At 47.2% G+C, this 23,754-nt stretch overlaps 1 protein-coding gene across 2 annotated transcripts in view; it reads left to right on the plus strand.

Moving 5' to 3' along the window:
* LOC115317493 (RNA-binding protein 26) overlaps positions 1–23,754 on the plus strand; it is a 101,799-nt gene that overhangs the window by 43,663 nt on the left and 34,382 nt on the right. For both annotated transcript variants that reach the window (XM_040214459.2, XM_040214460.2), the window contains 2 exons: positions 18,525–18,857; positions 23,190–23,312. In XM_040214459.2, the coding sequence (XP_040070393.1) occupies positions 18,525–18,857; positions 23,190–23,312 (456 nt within the window). The remainder of the gene's footprint in view (positions 1–18,524; positions 18,858–23,189; positions 23,313–23,754) is intronic.

Below are 23,754 nucleotides of genomic sequence, written 5' to 3' on the forward strand. Positions count from 1 at the left end.
GTTGTACAAACACAAAAGCGATAAAAATGCTTTTTATGTTTTCACCCCTTCACGTGGCTCTATAGCTATTGAGTTCCCTCGCACACTTCTTTTCCCAGCCGATCTCCTGCATTGAGCCGGAGGCTTTCTCCAGACCTCCTGGCTCAACTCAATGCTGAATAGAACGCGAGGTGCGTTTTGGAGCACGTAATTCCGCAAGAAACTCGCGTTACATTCGTGCAAATACAGTAGTGAGTTGGTTCTTGAATCAGGCCCTGTGTCAGTCGTCCTTTCCCTTTCGTGCTGAGCTCACAATCTTTGCTCTTTTCGACCAGGTTTCGTAGAGCCGTGGCCATCCTTCTTTTCACATGGTTTGCACACTCTTGTTTCTTGATCGGTATAAACTAGGGCTCTGCGAATACCGAATCCAGAAAAAAAAGCCGAATATTGAATATCGAATAGTGGTTTTATTTCTAGGAATTTTTCAAAGTGTGCCGTGAATGGGGTTAATATATGTGCAGAGTATGCGCCTGTTGCGGAATATTATGCATCTTGTACGGAACAAAAGCTAAAAGTAATACAATTCTGGTGAAAAAAAAATAAAAGCAGTTGGATGTTGGGCACTAAAGATCCTATTTTATAGCACAAATATAACCTATCTACCCTAAACGTCACCAAAAAACCAAAGTTACAGCCACGCATGCCTTTTTTTCTTGTTAAAACCACAACCTAACACTGCGACCTTAAAAAAAAAAAAAATATTTGTATATCTCAGAAAAGGGGCATTTTGCGATATTTGATTTCCATTTTAAGGAAGAAAAAGGGAACCCAGGATTTTATTTCACATAAATAAACAGATAGCTGTTAAATCTGAGTAAACAGGCTTAAACAATATAATCAGAAGTAAGAAAAAAAAACATGGTTAGGTGGCGCCAGAAACTGTCCAACTGCTGCTATGCATCCATTTTTCCGTCTATCTATCCTGTTTTAGAGAGCCTTGATTTAAAAGAGGGAGCAAGCGAAACTGAAACCACGGAGACCAGCCCAGAATGGTCGTAAGTGCGCATGTGTTGTGTTGTCGCGTGGAGAAAGGCGAGCAAACAGAAGGGCGACGACGCCTGCCCTCCCTGCCCTATCCCGATCGACGCTTTCGTCACCTTCTCGCAGTTCGTAATTCTAACGCCGCTATCGAACGGTTGGAAACCCTCTCAAATCTAGGCACACTATTTTTCCGCTCCGTTTCGTTCCGAATCAGAATTTGCGGCTTGAGGCAGTTGAGGTCCGAAAAGAATGACGACGATAACTCGGCTGGTTTCATATCGGCTTGGTTAACGCGGTTTTCTTTCTGCGATCGTGCAGTCGCCGATTTCTGTGGCGGCAGCGGCAAGTGTGTTTTACATCGGTGCTTCGATTTGAAACGAGGGGCTTTACTCGTGAAAAGAATTAGGCATGGTGCAGAATTCCGGCCTCCCAACAATTCCTCTCCGGAAACGGCGCAAACGGGATGTTTCGGTTGTGATTCAAGGGCAGATTGTGTCACGATCGTGAGTAAATCTGCGTGCTATAAAGTTTGTGGTGTTTGTTGCTTTTCTTTCTTTTTAACCTGTGCGATAGATTTTTGTGGGATGGTAGGACCAAGAGCTGTTTTTTGCATGGTCTGTCTAACATCATGGCGCTTACATCGGGAGAAAAAACTCCTTTTTCTGTCAGCTCCGCGCCGGCCACGCGTCTTCGGCCGAATATATAGACTATTCGAGTGACCGAATACAGTGTAGACCGCATATAACGTATGTCGCGGGAGTCGCGAAAATCCGCACTATAAGCGGTACCGCGCTATAACCAAAACATCAATTTTTCAGGCCAAAATACATGCCATGAGACGACTTACCTTTGTAAAAGAATTTATTTTATGTTAGATGAAAAAATAAAGCTTAGTTTGAGGAAAGTCTTTATTTCACCAGACTAGTACACTTCTCTCTCAAGTGTGTCACACATTTTGAAAGAAATGAGCGACTTTCGCCCGGCGCAGCCTTTTAACGGCGTTGCCGGTTGCGGACAGACGTTGCGAGCGTTCAGGATTGCTAACCCTAATCACTTTTCTCCGGTGATGAAAACGCGTGAAAATTCGCATCCTTTATACAGTATGCGCCAGTAATACTGTAACTTGAGCACAGGCATGAAATGCTCCAAATAAGAAATCCGGGCGATATTCGAAAACACAAATGCTTAGAAAGCATCACTGTAGTTGAAGTAAACAAACACGACGACACAGGCGTTTCTGCTGTCTTGAGAGTGCCGCCGACAACGCCGCATGATTAGGTGGATCTTCCCTTCTAGTACGTGCTGGGTTATCATAGCGACACGCAACAAAATTCACAGTGAAGGATAGCGCTTTTACAGGGAACGATGAGCGTCCACCACGCCGTCTACGTCGACGACCAGAAGATTCACAACCGACGCCATGTTTGCGGATGGAAGCAGCCGGCCCACGACCGGCATGCAACGCGCGCGAACACTTCTCCTTGACCTGCGATTGGTCTGTCGTTGCGGTTGTTTCCAATGCAGCGGAGGGACGCACAGCACGCACGTGAACAACACGTGTGTGCGTCCCTCCGTCGCTATGGCAAATGAAGCCTCTCTCTTTGCTTTTCCCCGCTTCTTCGAGCAACCTCCTTGCCCCGTAAGTGGCACTCACGCCGTTATCTTGTGTCGCACAGGGAAGCGTGCTCGCGGCGCGGGTCAGTCGGCGCGGTCAGCGGGCTGCTCCAGAAACCGCACTATAACCGGTATTTCCCTTTGCGCGCCTTTATTTTAAGCGGTATGTAATTACATAGAGTTCTATGGGAGGCGAACCGGTGGTTTAAAAAAGCCGCGTTATACCCGGTCCTGTACTATAAGCGGTTACGTTGTAAGTGGTCTATACTGTGCTAGGAATTCGATTCGCGAATCATATTATTCGGGAGCTTTCTATTCGATTCGAATTCGAGTATTCGCACACCCCTAGTATAAACCCATACACGCCGTCCTCGTTGAGTGTAGTGAATGCGCGGCTATCTCCATCACAAAGAACATTTGTGTAGCGAAGTTTGTGCTTGAAGTGCGACCGCTCAAACCCTGTCCTGGCTACTTGCATCTGTCCGGAGTGCACATTGGTGTTCTTTGGGCATTCAGGCTTGTGTCCTGGAGCCACTGCGGGTATCGGCTGTCACCAGGCTTTGGCCAACGGAACAGCCGTGGCCGTGGTTAAGTCCGAGACCAGGCCCGTAGAAAGTTCAATTACGCACCCCACGCCAACATGGCTCTTGGGTGCCAACCATGTTCTGTCATACACGACGTCAATGTTTCCTGGTGCACCGCCTAGCTCCCTGGAGATCCAGGCTGTCTAGCGACCGGGAATTGTCAGGGACATTTTAATTGTCAAAAAGCGAGCCCGGGAAAATGAGCCAGAAATGCCATAGAGTGCCCTGATCAAAGACTTGAGGATTTGGGGGCAGGAAAGTAGGCAATGAGTTCTGCTTAGAGTGGAGCGTGGGCTCTGCTCACTTGATGTAGAGTGTACTACCCGTTGGAAAGGGAACAGCCGACAGATCTAGTCCAACCCTTGGATAGGATTGAGGGTGCGACACTAGATCCAGTTAGAGCTACTAGATTTAGTTACAAATAAGAGAGCCGCAGACCCCAATCCAAGCCTAAAGTATCTGAAAGCATCTGGCGGCCATGACTTGGCCATGCTGATGCTGCCATTTGGCTATTGACGTGTGTGGTTGAGCGTCGTGTTTTCATCGTGTTTCCGGCCTCTTCACGGACAATGTTGGCGGCAAGCAAGTGCTTGCTTAGTCTGGACTGGACAAAGTTGGATTAACCCCGTGCAAAATGATCCTCACAGTGCTCAACGCTCAATGCCTTATGTTGTAATGGTCTTATACAGTAAACCTCTGTTAATTCGGCTTCGACGGGACCTTGAAATTTGCTCTAATTATCCGGATGATCGAATTAAAAAAAAGGGCAGAAAAACGGTTAAAAAGAAACTTTCTTTTGTGGTCCAAAATACTCATGGATGCTCTGCTGCCGTCTGCGCTAAAAACGTGTGTCCAAAAGCATGCTCCAGAGAGCAGCGTAACTAAACATCATGTCCCCAAAAAATTGTGCACAAAAAAAAAAAAAGAAGGCTTTACGAGTTGATTTTGGTGTTGGGCAGCCAGACCGTTGGCGACAAAGAAAGATAACACAAAAAAAGGGAAAAGAGAACCCGTGCTTTCCGGCGCGCAAGATGGACCACACACGATGCTGCAGAAAAGCGCTCTGAGAGCGCACACTGAGAAAGCTTTACGAGCCGACTTAGGCGCCGAGGGGCCAGACCGTCGGTGACAAAGAAAAATAATGACGAAAAAAGAAAAGAGAATTTGCGCTTTCCAGCCCGCAGGATGGACCGCACACGATGAGAGCGTGCGCTGTCTCCGTGCCCGACCACGTGCTATGTTCTCCGCACTACTGCTTGCCAGATGGGTTGCGCTGGCTCGTGTCATTCGCTACGGTTCATCTCAACGGCGTAGAGGAGCAGGCGGATATTTGCGCACGTTCGGTTTTGCAGCGAAAGGCCCGTGTTTCACCGTAGGTTGTTGGCTTTTCCGCGGTGGTGCCGGGCAATGCGAGCCCGCGCGCATTCGCTCACAACGAATTATCCGATGCGGAGTCTTCCCAAGTTCAAACTATCAAACTTTTCCTCCCGTAGAAATGTATGGGCGCTCTCCGGGACTTTTGAACACGATTGAATTAAACGAAAATTTGAATAAACTGAGGTCGAACTAACAAAAGTTTACTGTATATCTAGCTGGCTCTACAGTGGTCAGGGAATTTCACCTGAAATTGTCAGGGAAGACCTGGAAAAGTCAAGGAATTTCAATATAATAATTGGCTAGACACCCTGAGATCACTTCTACGTTCTGTGCACTGTGTGCCTCGATCTCTGTGGCTGCTGATGTAGCAGCGGGGTGGCTGTACTTTTGCAGCCTCTGGTAGGACTTATGGTGAAGCCCTCGGTGAGAAAGATCCATCTGGGAGAAGACGTCGTTGATTGCAGTTTGCCTTTTCCCAATGGACTATTGACTTTCTGTGCTCCATTGCATCTTGGGGGTGACCACTCTCTGTTGATGATACCACACGGATCGCAAAAGAGTTGCGTTTTTGTTGCAAGTCCCAGGCAGTTGGCAGTCTCCACCCGCAGTGACGTCATTCCGCACTGGCTGCAGTTGGCAGAAGAAAGCGGATCGTTGAGCAATTTTTCGCTTACTATAAAAAACGACGGTTCGGCATCCGCGTCGTGGTCACTGTTGTCACTGGCGTGGTTCAGAAGCTCGAATTTACACTTTGTGGACGAAGTTGACGACGAAGCATCCTGCATGTCGACTCTTTTTTTCTCTCGTCGCGCGATTTCATCGCTACTCGGAGCTGGAGCCGAAATGTGCAAGGGACGTGGAAGCAGATGCTGTAGCGTCTGCACTTGCATCATTCGACGAGGTAATGCGGTAAGTGCTTAGAAGAGGGCTCGCTTTCATTGGAGGCACAATGAAGAGCCGATCGCGTAGCCGTTTCGGAAAGTTGGGTGTCGTCGGAGACTTCCGCCGCCACAGGTAGCTTCACGCTCTGATTCCACGCTTTCCGGCGTCTCCCATACTTGGGGGCTGTCCTGTTTCCCTCGGGGTTCGTGAGGGTGCACGGCGATCTGACACAACTTGCCGCGCCAGAAGCGGTCAAAAGCGTGGAAATGTCAACGCGAGAGAGTCACTCTTTTGTCAAAACTGAAGCCACTCCAAACAGCAAAAAAGAAAATGGCGCAAATAGATTAAAAAGTTCCCTACTTCGAGCTCAACCACGCAGTGATGACGTCTGTAATACAACTTGAACGTAGAAGTGAAGCAACCAGGTGGAAAAAAGAACTTTTGCATGAAGCGAAACTGCTTGCGAGCTGAAATCAAAGGGGCGACACCGTAGCAGATGACAAAACAAGCTCCTTCTACCCACGGCTGCTCCTTGGGCGCGTGCGGCACCGGCCGCGCCACTGTGCGGATACGCGTCAGCCAGTAGGAGAGCTTCTCTCCCACCACGTGACTCAGGCGGCCAATCGCCGTCCTCATTTTGTTGTTTTTTTGTTTGCGTCGTGTGCTCTTGTTGTGGCTCGGAGAAATACGGCACCGCGGCAACGGGGAAGCTGAATCTCTCCGGCATGATCAAGCTGGCACTGCTCACTCAAGCAGGCCGCGTGCTAGCTGCTGTACAAAATGAGCTCGTCAAGTGCAATTTTCTCGCAATTTTTAATGTCGACGCGTTATAAAAGCAGTGAGATCTTTTTTTATAGCGCTTGTTCTAGTTTCATAACTCGTGATAGTCAAAACGAAGACCCTAGTATCCCCCCCCCAAAAAAAATAAACTGAAAAATCAAATATTTTGACGAAGTTTGCCGTTTTATTTGCCACGTCCTTCTTTAAAGGGGCCCTCTGGAGCATTCTGCGATGGTCTATTTACGGCGGTAACTAAATCTATTGGCCCTAAGGATCCTAAAAATCATAAAATTACGGTCATGCGCGGCGGATTTCCCTATTAAAATTGCTATCTAAGTCCCCGGCACGCCCCCCTTTCTGAGATGACCCCGGAAAACGGGAGGGGCATCTCTTTACGCGTCAGCCAATAGCGAGTGAAGGATTCCGGCGTCACTGCGCGTCACCAACGCGGCCGACCGCCGACCCGCGGAGGAATCTCTTGAACACGCGCGGACCGTCGTCAAGGAACCCGGACTTTGTGCTCGGCAGTCGTCGTTCGTCGCACCGCACAGTCGCGCTGCTACTGCAATACGCAGTCGCATGTCGCATTCCACAGATGACAAGGAAAAGTTTGACTTGTTGACGCGGAAGGATCGCAATGCTGGCTTCGGAGTCGGGATCCACGGGAAGAAGGAACACGTGTCCCGCAAACGCACGCCTGCAGACGCCCCGGGAAGCAGACGAGCAGACGCGCCGACGCATCATTCCCTAGCAACAAGCTTGCGGGGAGAAAACATAGTTCGCTGGTTTTGGAGTGAAAATTGCGGACTGTGTTTCCCGCACCACAATCAGTTTGCGTTTTTCTCAAACTCTTAATTTACAACAAGCTTAAAAAGTGTTGAAATAATAATGTTCGCATTCACCGCGAGATGCAGCATTTCCATTGGTCAAGTTTTAGCGATGGGCAGGGAATGGGGGATTGTCTTCCAAGAGAAAATAGTCCCGACATATTTCTTCTGCCTTCTGCTTTATAAACGGTTTTGTAATCTAAAACTTTGTATACATATTAAGTTGCACCTACTACGCAATATAACAACATAAACAGACAATCGCAGAAAGCTCCGGAGGGCCCCTTTAAAGGGGCCCTGCAAGGACTTTTGTACTGGTTTTTAATTTGCACCGAACCTGACCGCACTGACTGTAGTAACTTAACCTCTTGCCTACTAATAACGAGTGTCACTCGTGCCGCCATTTACGGACCATAAAACCCGACCACGAGTGTGACTCGTGTTTCGGTTTCAGAGCTTGTTTTGTGAGCTCTGCGGCAGATGGCAGCACTACCCCTGTTGCTCCTGTTTACCTTGGGTTCTTTTCTTGTTTGCTTTGCCTTTTGACAGAGAGAGGGCACTCCATTGACAAAAAATAAGCGCGCTATTGTAAGCAAGTGCGCCAAAAACATGTCTTCGGCGCGGAGGTCTGCTTTGGCGGACGAAGATATACAAAGACTTCTTTTTGAAAGTGATGAATGCGCCAGTATTTCTGACGACGAATCCTGCTGCCTTTCCGATTATTCGGAATCCGATGAGAGTTCAACGGACAGTGAGAAAAGTGTTGAAAACGCTGCGAATCCTGGAAGCATTTCATCGACTTCGGCGTCTGCACGTCAGTGGAACTGGGAGAAGAGGGACAACCAGCCTGCTCAGTTCACCTTTGTAGAAACCCCAGGTGTGTCAGCAAGGGTTCAACGCAGTCTTGGTGAGAAGACAAGCGCCTTGTCGACCTTTTCCGTGTTTGCAAGTCATGATTTTTGGGCGTCTGTCTCTGCTGAGACAAATCGCTACGCCGAACAAGAGATGGTCGACGAGGATCGTCCCAAGAAATGCTATGAGGAGCAATGGTTTGACACCACTCCGGATGAGATAAAGGCATAATTTGCCTTGTGCATCATTATGACGCAAGTGAAGAAACACACAGTCAAAATGAACTGGTCCAAGAGGTCCATAGTGGAGACCCCAATTTTCGGCAAAACAATGTCCTATGTGAGGTTTCTGCTAATCTCTCGATTTCTATCATACTGTGAAGAACTACTGAAGAAGAGGAGACGACCAGAAGTCCTGGTATAGAGCACGAGACTACGCCTGAAAGCCAAGGAAACGTTTTTCTTTATTTTGACGCAAATTGCTTGATTTAAATAAAGCTTTCTGTACGATCTTTAAAGAAAAAAAATGAGTAGGCAAGGGGTTAATGAAACTTCTCAAATTTCGCTTTATTTTAAAAGTTACAGGCAAATTAGAATTACAAAAACAAGCAAAAAATAACCTCCCTCGTGACGTCCTTGGTTGCTTGAGTGGCCATAAACTAGAGGAGCAGTAGTGAGCTTAGCGAGCGCTCACGGGCGCGAGAGGGCGCCACTCAAGCGTGTTCTGGATAGGCTGTATACAGCGGGCAGCCAGAGCGGCTCTCATTGCATTTGCTGCGCGATTAAACACGAATTTGGCATGACACTTCATTGTCCACAAACGACAGCAAACACGGGGTAAAGATCAGTTCAGAATGGGAGCCACTTCGCGCTGCCGTACCGCGAAATGACCAACACGCAAGACAAAGCTACTCGCTGAAGGTCTTCGGAACGCTCGGAGGCGGTCGGCTCTTCCAGTCCGTAAACGACCGCAGTGCCGCCGCGTACATCCGGGATCTTTCCGTGTTGGCGCCTGATCCCACTATTCTTTTCTAGTGTGCGCCGCCTTTTCCACCGCTTGGTGGTGGGTATGTCGACGGGTCATTTCTTGTTTCCGGACTTTATAAACTGCATTCGTTTTTTTTCTGTTCTAAAATACTGAACAGAAACTACTTTTATAAATAATTTAAACGGTTCGCGCCACTTATGTTTTGTATTTCGACTAAAAAGAAGCTTTTAGTGGCTCTTACCAGTAGTAAGCCCAGGACCAAAGACGTCACATATTGCGCGCTTTCGGTACCACAGGTCACCCCCGTCGGTGGAGGAGGTTTCCGCGTCGTCCGGTAAAACATGATGCAGTGATATTTAGTGACTCTCTCCGTGCCCGCTGCCTTGCTCGAACCCCAAGAGACAGGAAACCGCATAAAGGGTAGACGCTTAAATAGGATTGCAGGGCCCCTTTAAGGGTGAAGAAGGTATCGTGTGATTGCCATTTTGGGTTGTATAACATGAGGTCGGCTTGCTCCATGCGACAGTTAAGAGGGGGCGCACCTCAGAGCCCCATAGAGAATACATGAGGTTTTTCACCAAATTAAAAAAATTCTCACATAATAACGGCTGCGCGGATCTTCTTGAAAATTTCGGCTTTAAAGACATTGAGTCATTATCGAGACACTAAACGCAACAGATGTTTCGTCATAAATTTAATTATATTCTTTAAAAAAATCACGAAAATGGTCAAAATCGGCTAATTCGGCACTCTTGCGTTTGGAGCGAATTTACAAAATTATCTAAATTCAAACATAAGAAGAATTGCGTTTAATGTCTTCTAAATCTATTACGGAATCGAATAATATTCAAATTATTCATGTAAGTCGATTTGTTCCGTAACTACAGCAAATATAAAGAACCAAGGTGTCGGTGCTTGTTTTCGTCGTTTTTAAAGTACCTCTCTCTCCCGTGCGGTGGCGCTCGCTGTCCACGAAATGCGAAATCGTCCGTTCGGAGATCGGCCGGATCGGCACTGTGCGAGGTGTTCTTCCGCGGCCGTGTTCCGCGCCCGTATCCTGTTTCATTCTGCACGCCGAGGCGTCAGTGTGCGTGTCTTGCTTTCCTGGTTCTCGCTGGGTAGGTCTCCGTGTTTTCGCAAGTGGCAAATTCACCTTGGAGCTATGGGTCGAAGACAACCGTCCTGTGGCAAGCGGACCGCGAGGTGTTCCACAACCTCGCGGTCCGTCAACGCGTTGTGCTTGTTTCTACTTTTTTTTTTCTTTTAAAAACGGGCTTTTTTTTTTTTGACGCAAAGTTTTATTTTATCGTTATCCTTCACACAAACGTCCTTCGGCCTTGGGGTCGTGGAAATTGGGGATGAAGCGTGCACAGAGCAGATCGTTGTTTGCCTCCTTTTTATTTTTCACGGACGTCCTGTGACCTCCGTACGGTTCGTGGTCACCACAATCTAACGCGGGGAAAAACGGGTCGCCTGCTCTGTAGTCAGGGTATTCCTAGGGGAGGGTGATAACTCGCTGTTCTTCTGGAAATTCACATATCACCCAAAAAGGTGACATGGGTAATGATTACGGTATGTTTTTTTCCGGTGTTTATTTTTGAGCGAAAATCGGTGCATGTTTTTCGGTGCTTATTTTTTAATCACCAGTGTATTATGGGTTGAACGTCTTGTGATGATGCTAAAAAGCGTTGATAACCAAAGAAAAATGCGATTGGACAAGAACATTTCAAATTTCCAATTCTATTCACATATCCATTACGCTCTTCTCGTGGGAGCATCTATCCTGACGAAAAATGCCAAAGTCATTGAGCTGTGAACGCATACTCAGTGTACAATCTTTCGGCCTAGAGAGGTATTGCGCACGCTCGAACGCGCTTCACAGCCCAGTAGACGAAGTTGGTGGCACCCAGAAGGCGAGTTCTTGAATGGTCTGTAGTAGGCAAAAGAAACAAATAACAATCAACGCATATCAGCTCTTCAAGCGAAGAAGCGCGTTTCTAAGGTCAATGGTTCCGGACGGCACTAATGTTGTTGGCGTTGTCGTAAGATGACGTCAGTTCATACGAACTGACGTCATCTTACGTGATGACGTGACACAAACACGTCATTTTACATGATCTCGTTACACGAAATGACGTCATCTTACGTGATCACGCTGCACGAAATGACGCCATCTTACGTGACCACGTAACACGTCATCTTGTAAGTCAACCTCTCCACACAGCAGCGCTTTCTGGGCCCGTGCAGTGCTGTAGTCGAAAGCAAGCTCCCTATGGCAAGCGAAAGCTTCTGAAGTCTCACATTGAGAATACTCGCTAGCGACCGTCTGTGGAAGCTTCGCACGTTGAGGTTTTTGTCGAGATCGAGCCATCGTGTTCCATTAACTATAGTTGAAGTTATCGTTCAATAAAGCCCTAAAAAATATGAATGTAGTTGGTGTAGACATCAAGATCTAATCAAAAATGCGGTTTGACGTCAATTAACGTGCATATACAAGTGTAGAAAAAAATGAGTTATTTGTGCATAGATGTTTAAAAAAGTGTTTATTATTCGACATAGGACTTTGGGAGAAGGATGTGTTCAGATTTTTCTTCATGAGCGCAAATATACCTGACGCAATAAATAGTGACGATTTCATCGTCCCAGTGGTGAGCAGGTGATTTCTTGCTCGAAACAATGATGCCATTTCATAAACCAAGTTCTGTGACATATGCTTTTCCAATGTCTGGTCACTATTTTGTAAACCTTTCAGTCCAAACGAGTATACTTCTGTTTGTTTTTGTTAGCTTAGGAGGGGGTCACAGAGCCTATCTCTTTGTCTTCCTCTAGGACAGACGTACAGAGTTATACCGCAACACGCATCTGTGGAACACACAGAGCTATCGCTCTCCTGTTGGCGGTACAGTAGCAGACGACACAACGCAGCTCCGTAGTCTATCGAGGGCACGGCTAGCCGCGGCCCGTAGCGCGACCGTTCAGACTTGGGAAATGGTTTTGAAGAACCGAGAAATGGTATCTTGTGTACAATAATCACATGTCGTTAGTATACTAGTATTCTACTTGCTAAGCCAAATAAATATTTGCAGCTTGTGAGAATATGTTTGCGTGACGATTTACCGTTCACACTCCTGACGGATGTTAGCGAGTCCTTCATGTTCGTGGCTCGCAGTTATCGCTACCCCCTCGGAATGACTTCACCATATATATTTTTTTCTTGCTTGCAGGACATCATAAAAATCACAAACACGCGAGAAAAAAAAATCTTATGAGTACGCGTGATTTTGAGCTTCGCAGCTCTAAAGATGACCGGTAAATGTCGTCCAGTCTGTTTTGTCTATACTCCGTTTCACCGTAATTTGGCAACCCTCAGTCGCGGAGCAAAGCACGTGACAGCTACTTTTACGAGCAGTACTATGGCACCTGCAGCGCGTCTCCGACTGGTGTGGTTAGCGTCTTATGCTGGCCATACATCAAAAGTTGTCCCGAAGTGCAACAAATGACGTCACAGAAGACGGAGTGTCACGCTGTTGCATCTCGCGATCCTGGCAATTCATCGTAGAAATGCTGGCGAAAACCACGAGGGAACACGAGTGTCGCTGTCGTCATGGCGTCCCAACGAAAAGCAATTATACAATTTCGACGTTTTTGTAATTCGGTAATTTAAATTACTGTATATAATTTTTAAGAAAGTAAAGACATCATAACCAAATAGGAACTTCCGTGCCAAAACATGCAGTGCGAAGTGAAGACAACTACTATCTTTTTTTTCTTTCTTGATGTCCACAAAAAAAAAAAAAAAAGGCTATGCAGCATCGATCCTACCGTTTTTTTGTTGTTTTTTTCGCACATTATGTGATGTCCTCTAACACGAAAGTACCGACGTAAAAGCGCTGTAGAGACGATATAAAAACAAAAATTTAAGGGAATCAAGCTTTGTAGTAAACGAAAAAAAAAAAAAAATAATTAACGACTTTTTACGGTAAACACTTCACCTCTAAGTAGAACTTCAAAAAAGTGACGGTTACGCGCTTTCATGCCCATTTCAACAAAGTTGGGAGAACGATGTATTGCATCTTGTGAATAGACATGTGGAGCAGCATGTTTATGTTAGAGGCATTGTGTGTAATCGCTGCGCAGTACCTGCCAAAAGAAGATATTATTTGGGCAGTCTCAACCGTTTCCGTCTGTGTGTGCTACGAATACAGCAACTCTTTTCGTAGAAGAAGTGATGAGGAAATGGCGTGCCCTTGATGATACGATTGTGATTATGAAATAAAATTTTTAATCAGCCAATAATTGCGACCTGTCCGGTCGCCTGGAACCCCGACAACAACTCTCGTTCTCTGGAAAGTTCATTCTAATATTTACACGTTTTGTGGAGTTCATCGAGCGAATAAGAATGTTCGAACGATGAGCTAAACCTACACGAGTTCCCCAATCCAACTCGGCGCTTTTGAATTTTAGCGCCGTAGATAGTTCTGCGAACAGAGTATAGACCTTTTCCGCTTACTCTCGCCCCCGACCGCCAAGTTAGGCACATCCGGTATGGGCGACACAAAAATATCAAAACGTTTCAACCTGCAAATGTTAAAAAAATAGAGGGAAGGCAAAACGAGAATGGGTGACGGTTACACTTATCTTCTAAATACATTCTATTGGCGTGGCGACGTCAAAACTATGTTTTCGCCCATACTGGAAGTGACGACAATTCAAAATGGCGGCGCCCTTGCGAAAAGGGTCTATACTTCTGTGCAAATATTCGTCTAACAGTTTTGCAACGTTGGAAAGCATCGGAATGATTCAGAATCACTGCGGAGTTGATACTCGGGAAGATAAGACGGGCACTTGGGAGAAACGGACCGTGGCATTTGAGACAGGGGCACAACCGGGGGAGAAACGTGCTACAATCGCATACCCTTCCAAGGTCATCGCTTGGGCGACCGCGCGCGCGCCCAAGAAACCTTTCTTTTCTTCTTTTTAGGGGTGGTGGGGGGGGGGGGGGGGGGGGGAGTGGAGGGGAGTGGTGTAGGCGCTGATTGTCTTCCTCCTTTGTGGCTTTTGACAGACGCACAACGAGACTGGCAGAACAAGCGCATGATTCATTTCTTTCGATGGAGGCGTTCTGTCTGTGTATGCGAACATGATTTTTTTCCCCTTTTAGTAGTTAGTTGTTCTTGCCTTGACTCGGGTCCCAGTGGGTGCGTTGTCGTTGTATGCCCACTATTTTTTTTTTTTTTTAGTTTATGGTAGTTTTTGCGCTGATGGGGTATCAAGGTAGACAAAAAGTAAAAAAAATGAAAAAGCGCCTCGACAAAAAAAAAAAAAAAAAGTTGTTGCGATCAGGAACGTTTTCAAAGCCATTTTAGGAGCCTGCGGTGTTACCACAGGTGCAGGATTGAGAGCGTAACCCACGCACTTGAAGAGAAGGGGAAGCTCTCGTCTTATTGGAACTCTCTTTTATGGGTTTCCACGTCGCGATTGTCCTTCAAAATCAACTGTCATTTATTTCTCGCTCGTGGCTTTCAAGTACTGGAAGCCACGACTCGAGCCACAATAGTTTTGCGAAATCAAGGTTTCGCTGAAATGGATAACTCTCACGTACAGTTCGACGCGCAATACCTTTGCCGTATTGACTCGCGAGAGATGCCCCCAACACGGCTGAGTATGGCGGTGCTCCAGACCTAACATCTAAATTTTGTTGCCTTACCTGTTACTATTTCGCGCCCATTTTGAGCCATATCAAAATGAAAGCGCATGATGAAATAAAAGTCACACTCGTTTTCCGCTCGATGGAAATTTCACGCCAGCTCGCTGTCTTTGCTGGTACCTTGAGCGTTTCCCAGCAATGCGGAGAGTTAAAAAAACAAAAAAAGAAAAAAAAAACGTACGATGGCATCCTTTGCGGGATGAGGACGATTCGTCACATGCGCATTCGTCACAGGACGATTGGTCACAGGATGATTCGTCACATAGGAACATTTGTCACAGGATGACTCGTCATGCGGGCAACTGGTCTCATTGATCGAGCAGGGGACGATAGTAAATTGTAAATTTCAACATCTGCCTACATACCCTGATGAGGAGTTTCACAATTTTCCACTGTCACGTAAACCAATGGTTATATAAACTAATATTACAATACTCATCCGCTTTTCCTTTCATTATATTACGGGTCTTCAGCAGGTTGATCTCAGTTGCAGGCTTGAACGAGCAATAATCCGACTGGCAGCCAAATTAGTTTTTAGTTTTGCCTTGCATACACCTATTCGACAAAACCAACAAGTATCGGAATTCCTTCTGCCGAATGTGTACGAGTACCCCTCGTGCAGCATCATGGCTCTCTCTGTTGCGATCACCTCCATCCTTTTGAATGTAGTTCAAAAATAGTCGCTCTTCTATGGCCTCCGCATTCACCGTTCAGGACGGACCCAGATAGCTAGAACGTCTGTTACAAATTCTTTGACCTCGAGAAGCGAAAGACATGCTAAGATAAGAGGTGACCGACTTTCTGAGGCCCAACCAACATTCAATGTTCGGGACCGAATCAGAAGCTAAAAAGTTCCTTACAAATTCTTCGCCTTTGTCCGCCCGAACCAAATTGAACAATACATTTTTGGGGGGACGAACTATTGTGAGACCGGTTGGCCGCGTGACGAGTCATCCTATGACGAATGTTCCTGTGTGACGAATCGTCCTGTGACCAATCGTCCTGTGACGAGTGTGCATGTGACGAATGGACCGTATCCCATCCTTTGCACACTCATTACTTCTATAACACTGAGCCACCTCGTATCCTTTTGTTTTTCTTTCATGGTACTAATTTCTTTCTGCGCATTACCGCTGTTACGACGCTAAGTCTGTCTGCCCTTCGAATTTAAACTTAGGCTCAGATCAGGGACGAACCAGTTTAAATCAGGAAAATATAATTAACACTGTAGCAAAGTAAATCTATCATATCGATCGGAAATACGATTTGGCACATTCCATCTGAACACATATTGTGCACAGCGAATGCAATAGCGAGTCAGCGTGAAAAACGCCGCCACACTGAGCTACCATAACATCTCAGCGATTTTTGCATAGCACCGAGCACGGAAAAGAGAAAACAGTTATTCATTCACATAAACGAAGCAAATTTATTTAAAGCCCGGACACTCCGTACGTCCAATCTAGCTAAGGTTATCAATAGACTCGACCATGTCATTTGTCGAAACAGACAAAAGACGTTGGCAAAAATGATTAGACTGAATAAGTCAATCTAACGCACGTATTTTACCAACCGACGGTCGCGCGCCTTCAATACCCTTTCCAATTGTCATTGCGCACCTTGGACACACTTTGGGAAGCAATGCATATTTACATCGCCGCCCGAGGTCTCCATTAAACGTGTAGTGCTGACCCAAATAAAATGCTAACCCGACTCTCAATCGCTCACCGCAAAGGACGATTTCGAACAGGCGGTACTGTAGGTCACTTGAGATAAAAAAAAAAAAAAAGAAAAACAAGCTATAGAAACGAGCGTCGTAAAAAAGGGGACCGGCATTTTTATTCCTACCTCCGAACAGAAACGAGCGCCACCCACTGCATCACACAGCGCAGAGGCCGGACTCGGTCACCGCGCGTACATACCAAGCGCGCGCGAGGGATGCAGAAACTTCCTCCGCCGGGAGAACACGGCAGATTTCGGGATCTATTTCACGCAGCGGATAACGCGGGCCTTTTCACACCTCGATACTGGCGCCATCTAGAAGTTGCGCGTTCAACCACGTTTCGAGCCGCGCGCCATCTGGTGGCTGAAACGGACGAATAAATAGAGGTACCGCGCCCTCTTAATGCTTTTGCATTAATAACAGCTTCGCTGGTTCTCCATCTTCACGTCAAGTGGAAGGGCTCTACAATGTTTTAAACAGTCTAATGGGCACACGCATGTCAAGAAATAAAGTTTGCGGGAAAATGATCTGTTTAGAGCGATATTAACGGTGCGAGATGCGATCTAGTCGGCAGTCACCTCCTTTCCACTTGCTTTCTCCCGGCATTTTGGGCGCGTGGAGGGGAACTGGATTGGCTTGGCCGTCACGTTGAGGGGGAGTGTATTACCACTCCGTGACATCATGGACTTTGCGTGCAGAATTTAAAATAAATTACGGGTTGTCATTATTTCTCTAAAAAAATTTTTTTTTGGGGTCAAGTTTATTTTTTGACACGTGTGTCCCAATTAGAATGTTTAAAAAAAAAACATTTTTCTTCTTTTCAGTTTAAGCTGAAGCAAAGTATAGAACCACTAAGAAAGCTACGCTGAGAACGTTGGCACTCTGTTCCTCAGTTTTCTTGTCGGTGTCTCGGTGCTCATTGCGGAGTGGGCTGCGATTCGAAAATGTGTTTCCCGGGAAGTATGGGCGATCTCGCCTTGCTCTGTCCCAGTCTATTTTGAGATTTCTGGACGACGGAAAGGCTTTCCCTGTGAATTCAGATAGAGCTTTAAAATAAGTGGCAACAGTGATTTTAAGCACGTAATGGCTGAAGGGTCGTTTCTCTGAAGAGTCGTTTTTTTGGTGGCTCTAGGAGTAGCATAGGTACTAGATAAGTTGAGAACCATACGAGCGACTACGGAGCCTGGTTTCCGTTCACGATTACTCTTTGTTATCGCATCTTTTTTTATTTTCAATTAGGTCAGAATTATCCTGGATCTGGGAAATGTAATAGTTGCAGTAGGCAACAATATTAGATGTACTGCTCAGCTAGGATATTTTTATCTGCTATTCTTCATTTCACCTGATGTCCGAGCGCAGATGATACTATGAGCTAAAGGGGCCAATCAAACGGGGCAAAAAGTGCAATGTCATGGCGTGCTCTCTGCGCTTGATAGGACGAGCCGGCGGAGGAGCACGCACAGAGAGAAGGCAGATACCGGCTAGTCCTATCAACTGCCGAGAGCACGCCATGACGTTGTGCCTCTTTGGCTGCTTGATTGGCCCTTCGGCTCATAACATCGGCCGTACTCGGACCTAAGCTGAAACAAAGTATAGCTGGCTTTCTTTATAGTAGCTTGGCACTTTAAAAGAAGAGTAAGAAGTGCAGTTTTATTTTTTTATAATAGGAGCGACACAGAGAATCTGGAACAATTGTATCACGTGCTGCCTGTACTAAGAAAACAGGTGAGCATTAGAAGTGGTTTTAATGCATGCAACAACGTGCAAGAGACGTGTTTGCAATGAAAGAACAGTTTTTTTACATTATCGCTTCAAACAAAAGTTTAGAATCTTTTGAAAGCAGCTTGTCACCTTCAAAAGCACAACTGCGGCTATTCGACCAGGGTAATTCTTGCACCTGTTGCGTAAAGTACACCCTTTCTGGGGCAGTGTGCAAAGCAATGTGCACCCACTCTAGAGCATAGTTGCACAACAGAGTTGATTCCATGGCATTGGTGGTAGGTAGGTGTCCTTGGCTCAAGAGAAGGAGTACGCCAAAAGCAGTGTTGCCTCGCGCTCCAGGGTTAGGATATGCAAACAAAAAGGGGCAGATTGAGCATGGGAGACGCTAGTGGTTCCTTTCCTTCTAGCCCACCATAGTCTCGGTGGTGACCAGTTTCGACCTTCCACAGGTGTGCTACGAAGGTGATCCGGAGGCAGCGCTCATCCGCTTTGCGACTCACGGGGAAGCCAACGCGGCCTACCGTTGCACAGAAGCGGTGCTCAACAACCGCTTCATCAAGCTCTTTTGGCACAACAAGGACCGGGCAAACAGCAACAACAGCGCTGGCGGCAGCAACGCGCCAGCCATCAACGGCAGCGCGGTGACGCACGACGGCGCCGCGGCAGGAAGCAACGGCGGGGCGGCCGCGGCTACCCTGCCCCCCAACGGTTCTTCCGCGGTGGCGGAGACCTTGCCTTCCAAGAACGTGAAAGAACGGCTGGGCACACCCCTCGTCGAGAAGGTGAGTTGGACGTCTATCGTTGGGCATAGACAATCTGTCGTTGGTAGGATTGTGCAATATTCAAATATTTGAATAGTACCGTAACGCTCTGAAATAACGCGGGAACTGATACTCCAGATCGCGGACACCGCGTTTCACAATGCGATAAACACACGGGCATTTGCTACCAAGCCCAGTTTGCAGCATTTCCTAAATACCATATTTACTCGCACAATGAACGCACTCGCGTAATGAACGCACCCCCCAAGTCGGCTCTCAAAATTTCGACTTTTCTTTTCACTCGCGTAATAAACGCACCCCCAACTCGGGCGTCAAAATTTTGACCCCCTTCCCCACGCGCGCGAAATGAACGCACTTTTTTTTCCTGGTGCAGCGAGGTCGCGAATGCATAAGCAGCGTGGGCGAACAAAACGCCTTGCAAAAGGCGTTAAAAAATATTCGCAAAGATCCAACGGAAGCAAAACAAAAAAAACATGAAGAGGAGCTTTTTTCTTTTTTTTGCACAGCGCAGTCTGGATTTTGGGTTCGCGCGCCGCCGCGATCAAGGAGGTAAGAAAGAGAAGCGGAGAAGCGCTCTAAGCTAACGAAACAGCTTGCGAAATGCGGCAAAAAGAAAAAAAAACAACCACAGAACTAAGAGAAAACGAAAATGAGTTTTTTTTTTTCTTCTTTTGCACAGCCGAGTTTGGTTACGGGGGGGGGGGGGGGGGGGGGGGGGGGAGGGGAGGGAGGGAGGGAGGGGGGGGGGGGGAGTCGCGCGCCGCGCGCAAGGAGGTAAGAAAGAGGAGCGGAGAAACCCTCTAAAGGCTGCACTCCATGGGACGAATTATGTGACGAATAACTGGCGAACGCCGCCCGACGGCACGCTCGCTTTGCGCGCGACGGAGCAGCCACTGTGTTGATTCCACGCGCAGAGGAAAAGCCGCCGGGAAAAATTCGTCGGTTATTTGCAGCATATTCGTCCCATGGAGTTCAGCCTTAAGGAAACGAAACAGCTTGCGAAAGGCGGCAAAAAGAAAAAAAAAAAAAAAAACAAAAAAAAACTCACGGAATTGAGAAAAAAACAAAAGAAAAAGAGGAGCTTTTTTTTTTTTTTCTTTTTTTTGCACAGCGCAGTTTGGTTACGGGGGGGGGGGGGGGGGGGGGGGGGTCGTACGTCGCGCGCCGGGCGCAAGGAGATAAGAAAGATAAGCGGAGAGCCTTCGCCTAAAGGCCCTGTCACATTGGGCGCGTTCAGTAGCGGCCCCGGAGTCAAGGAGTCACTGACTCCTCCCACTGGACGGCCAAAAGTCACTTCCGGTGCACGTAACTCCGGGGCTTCGGAGTCAAGCTCCGAAGCACCGAGTCCGGAGACGGTGCACGTAGAGTCAAAGGAGCTAAAATGACGTCATTTCCTGACTGGTGACGATTTCCGGCGCTAAAAGAGTAAAAAACAAACAATATGGCGGGATAAGCTGCTTCGGTTCTGTAGCGGGTGCGCGGTTTGCTCGCTTTATGAAAAGTGCTCAAGGTAAGACGAATAACGCGTTCGAATATCTTTTTGAGGTAAGGCTCTTTCGGAAAATGCATTGGACCGTATTTTGTTTGGTTTGAATATGTTAATAAACAACGCAAACGTTCATTTGACGCGCCGTCTCTTGATCGCCGTTGCACGGAAACTCGGTAATATTGACGATAGTCCTGTCCGCGCTCAACAGAGAAAAACAGGGTATGAACGCGACTTTGGAAGCCGGTTGGACACTAACGCAGAGCATGATACCGATTAATGCTTTGTTTGCGTAGCTAAATCGGGGTGCACGTTGGCTGAGGCTCGCCTCGGCCGACAAAACCTTGATCGCCGAGCGCGGCCGGTCTGTATACAAATACATTTTATAGGAAGTTCGTTACGAAGGGCAGAACAAACTTATGGCCGTATAAAAGTATCGCAACCGGCGGGGTAGATTCGCTGAGCTCGGTATTTTGCGTGTACTGACGACGATTTTTGTCGGCTTTTATAACAGTAGCTGCCTTTGCACCGCCAAGCGAAGGGCTCGATCGCGTTGCATCGCTTCGAACAGCAGCGCTGATGTGTACAATCACTCGCTTTTTCTTCAGCGACCTTGTAAAGAATTCTTCAATACCGGCGTCAAATAAAAGCGATCGTGCTCGCCATCGTCTGCTTCCAATTTATTCGGAGACCGTCTGGCACAGGGGAGGAAGCGGAAGTTGCGTAGAAGCAGGTTTGGAGCCGCGGGTTTTTTTGCCGTTCAGTAGGCGCTCCGATGACTCCGACTCGAGGCACTCCGTTCGGAGGCAAGGGAGGCGCTACTGAACGCGCCCATTGAGGCAACAGTTGGACAACTCTATCCGGCAACACGGGGAAGTCGTGTTGCCGGCGACCCTGTCACATCGAGGCAACAACAACAGTCGGGCAACATGCTGCTGCCGCCCGGCAACCGTGTTGCCCGATTTGTTGTCCGACAACCCTGTCACACCGCGCTGACGGCGAGGACAACACGGGGAACACTCCGCCATCTTGATTGTTTACCTTCGTTCGTGTGCGGCGCGGAATCGCTGGAAATGTGACTCTACAAAGTGCTAGTGCGTTCGAAGGGCCGGGAATTACCACGGTACGACATCAACTAGTGATTGTGATTAGAAAACTTGACACAGGGAGTATTTTTCCCTCTTTATTTTATCGAAATGTTCTTCATTTGCTGACAAAGCAGATAGCCCTAACCGAGGAAAGGGACATCGCTGATGTATGTTCGGGATTTACGCCACCGTATGAAGTGATTTTGTCCGGTTCTTTCATGCAATTTCTATTTCTACTGTAAAATAGCGTTAGCACCGGCAGTACCCCAAAGCGTCTTTTGTAGCGTGGTGTTGAGCTGAACTGACAGTGCTTCAAAACTGCGACACCGACACCATCGGCCAGACGGAGGAAAGCCGGCCTTCATAACAATCGGTGAAATAAATAGTTTTCAACGCTGTCTACTGGCCTACCGCTGCTACGTGATCGCTTCATTCGCCCAAAACGTCCTGGGTATTTTTAAAACAAATCAGGTGTCTGGTAGCGGCTGTTTCCAAGTTCCAAGCATCAACAATCATGATCAGAGTGGTCGTTTTATGCTTCGACTTTTTAATCTTAGGTTTTCTGGATTATTTTTATTATACTTTATTAGTGGGTGAGTAGGCATGCCATTTTATTTCACTTTCCGTAATGTGCGTGGACTCTCGGGAGATCTAATTTCAAAACCAGTCTGAACGTTCACGACCGTAGCTGTGACCATTTCGAAAATCGCTTTCCGTAACTGCGCAGCAAAAAACATTAATCGAAAATATTTTAGCTGCACGCCAGCCCTAATTATTGTTAAATAACGTTTTCCAAGCCTTTGTTTGAGTAAGACTTTATTGATAGGGGACTAGCTCTACCATCGAAGCTATCTATGTTGTCGTGTTGCCGGCCCGAAATTCGCTCAGCCAGCGATCAGGGCAACACTCGTTGTCCAACACAAGTTGCTGCTGTTTTTGTTGCCGAAAGCTGTCATACCGAGGCAACATTTTAGTTGTCGTCCATGTTGTCGTGCTGTTGCCGCGGTGTGACAGCTTTGTCGGACAACACGGGGAGCGAGCAACAAGTTGCCCGACTGTTGGACAACGTGTTGTGTTGCTGTTGCCGTCGTGTTGCATCAGTGTGACAGGGCCTTAAGCAAACAAAACATCTTGCCAAAGGCGGCAAAACAAAAAAAACAAAAACAAAAAAACAAACAAGGAACTAAGAGAAAAAGAAAACAAGTTTTTTTTTGTTTTTTTCACAGCTTAGTTTGGTTACGGGGTTGGGGTTGGGCGCCGCGCGCAAAGAGATAAGTTCGATTTTTCAGGGTAAAAGGTCCGTTCATTATGCAAGTAAATACAGACACAAAACTTTTACTTCGCATATTGAACGCCCCCCCTAACTTTGCATCCATTTTTCCGGAAAAAAAGTGCGTTCATTCTGCGAGTAAATACGGTAAGTCAATAAAATAAACCTAGTCTGGGAGGCTACTGCTTTCTTAGAGAACCCAATCTTGTTTCCTTCTTTCAATGGTACCGCGGCGGTTTCCGAATATTCGGGTCACGTGCTTGTTCTCTCGAGGAATCCCTTGTCCCGTCTTCTTCGATGCAAGCCCCGATTAAGGCCAATTTTTTCTTTGATACTGAAAGACACCCAGCTTGTGGAACAAAGGAATCTCCAAAAGAGCACCCCCGAATCGGGAGGGAAATAAAGCTCAAAAAAGGGGAAACCCCGGTCATTGAGTGTCGGTTGCCGAAGAGGACGCTTGAGTGCCAAGCGTGTCCTTCTCCTTGCAGTCTGCAGTGTTTGGGGCGGCAGCTGGGAACCTTTCGCGGACGGTGTTCAACCCGGCTGCACTGAAGAAGAACAATGTGATAAACACTGGTCTGCCCAAACGTACCAAAGAGGAGCAGAAGAAGGTGGGTGGGCCTCCCCGGCCGGACCGGTTGTTTGGGCTGCCGTGGCAGTCGTCGCTAATCGGGCATAGCCCAAGGGCAAGCATTAATTAGCCCAGTTTGCTAGCCACTAGTTACACCGGGGTTAGCCAGTTAATTAACCGGCATTTGTTGCAAGCTGTACTTCGTTTCAAGTGTGAGCAAAGTTGAAGCTTCGAGCATGGGCATGTTGCCCCGAATGATGCTTGCACCGCACGAGCGCGCGTGCTTGGCGGGGACGTCGAGAGACCAAAGCTCGCTCTCGTAGCTCCTGCTATGCTCAAAGTAAAGTTCTAGGCTTGAAGGTTCAATTGCTAGCCAAAACCTGACTGGAGCTCTTCCTTACTTAGTACAGTCGCCAGCCGGTTTTTCGAACTTGGAGGGGACCCCGAAATCGTCTGAATAATCGAGCGGTCCGAAAAATCAA

The sequence above is a fragment of the Ixodes scapularis genome, unplaced genomic scaffold (assembly GCF_016920785.2).
Source record: "Ixodes scapularis isolate PalLabHiFi unplaced genomic scaffold, ASM1692078v2 PGA_scaffold13__105_contigs__length_92229423, whole genome shotgun sequence".
Taxonomy (NCBI): Eukaryota; Metazoa; Arthropoda; class Arachnida; order Ixodida; family Ixodidae; genus Ixodes; species Ixodes scapularis.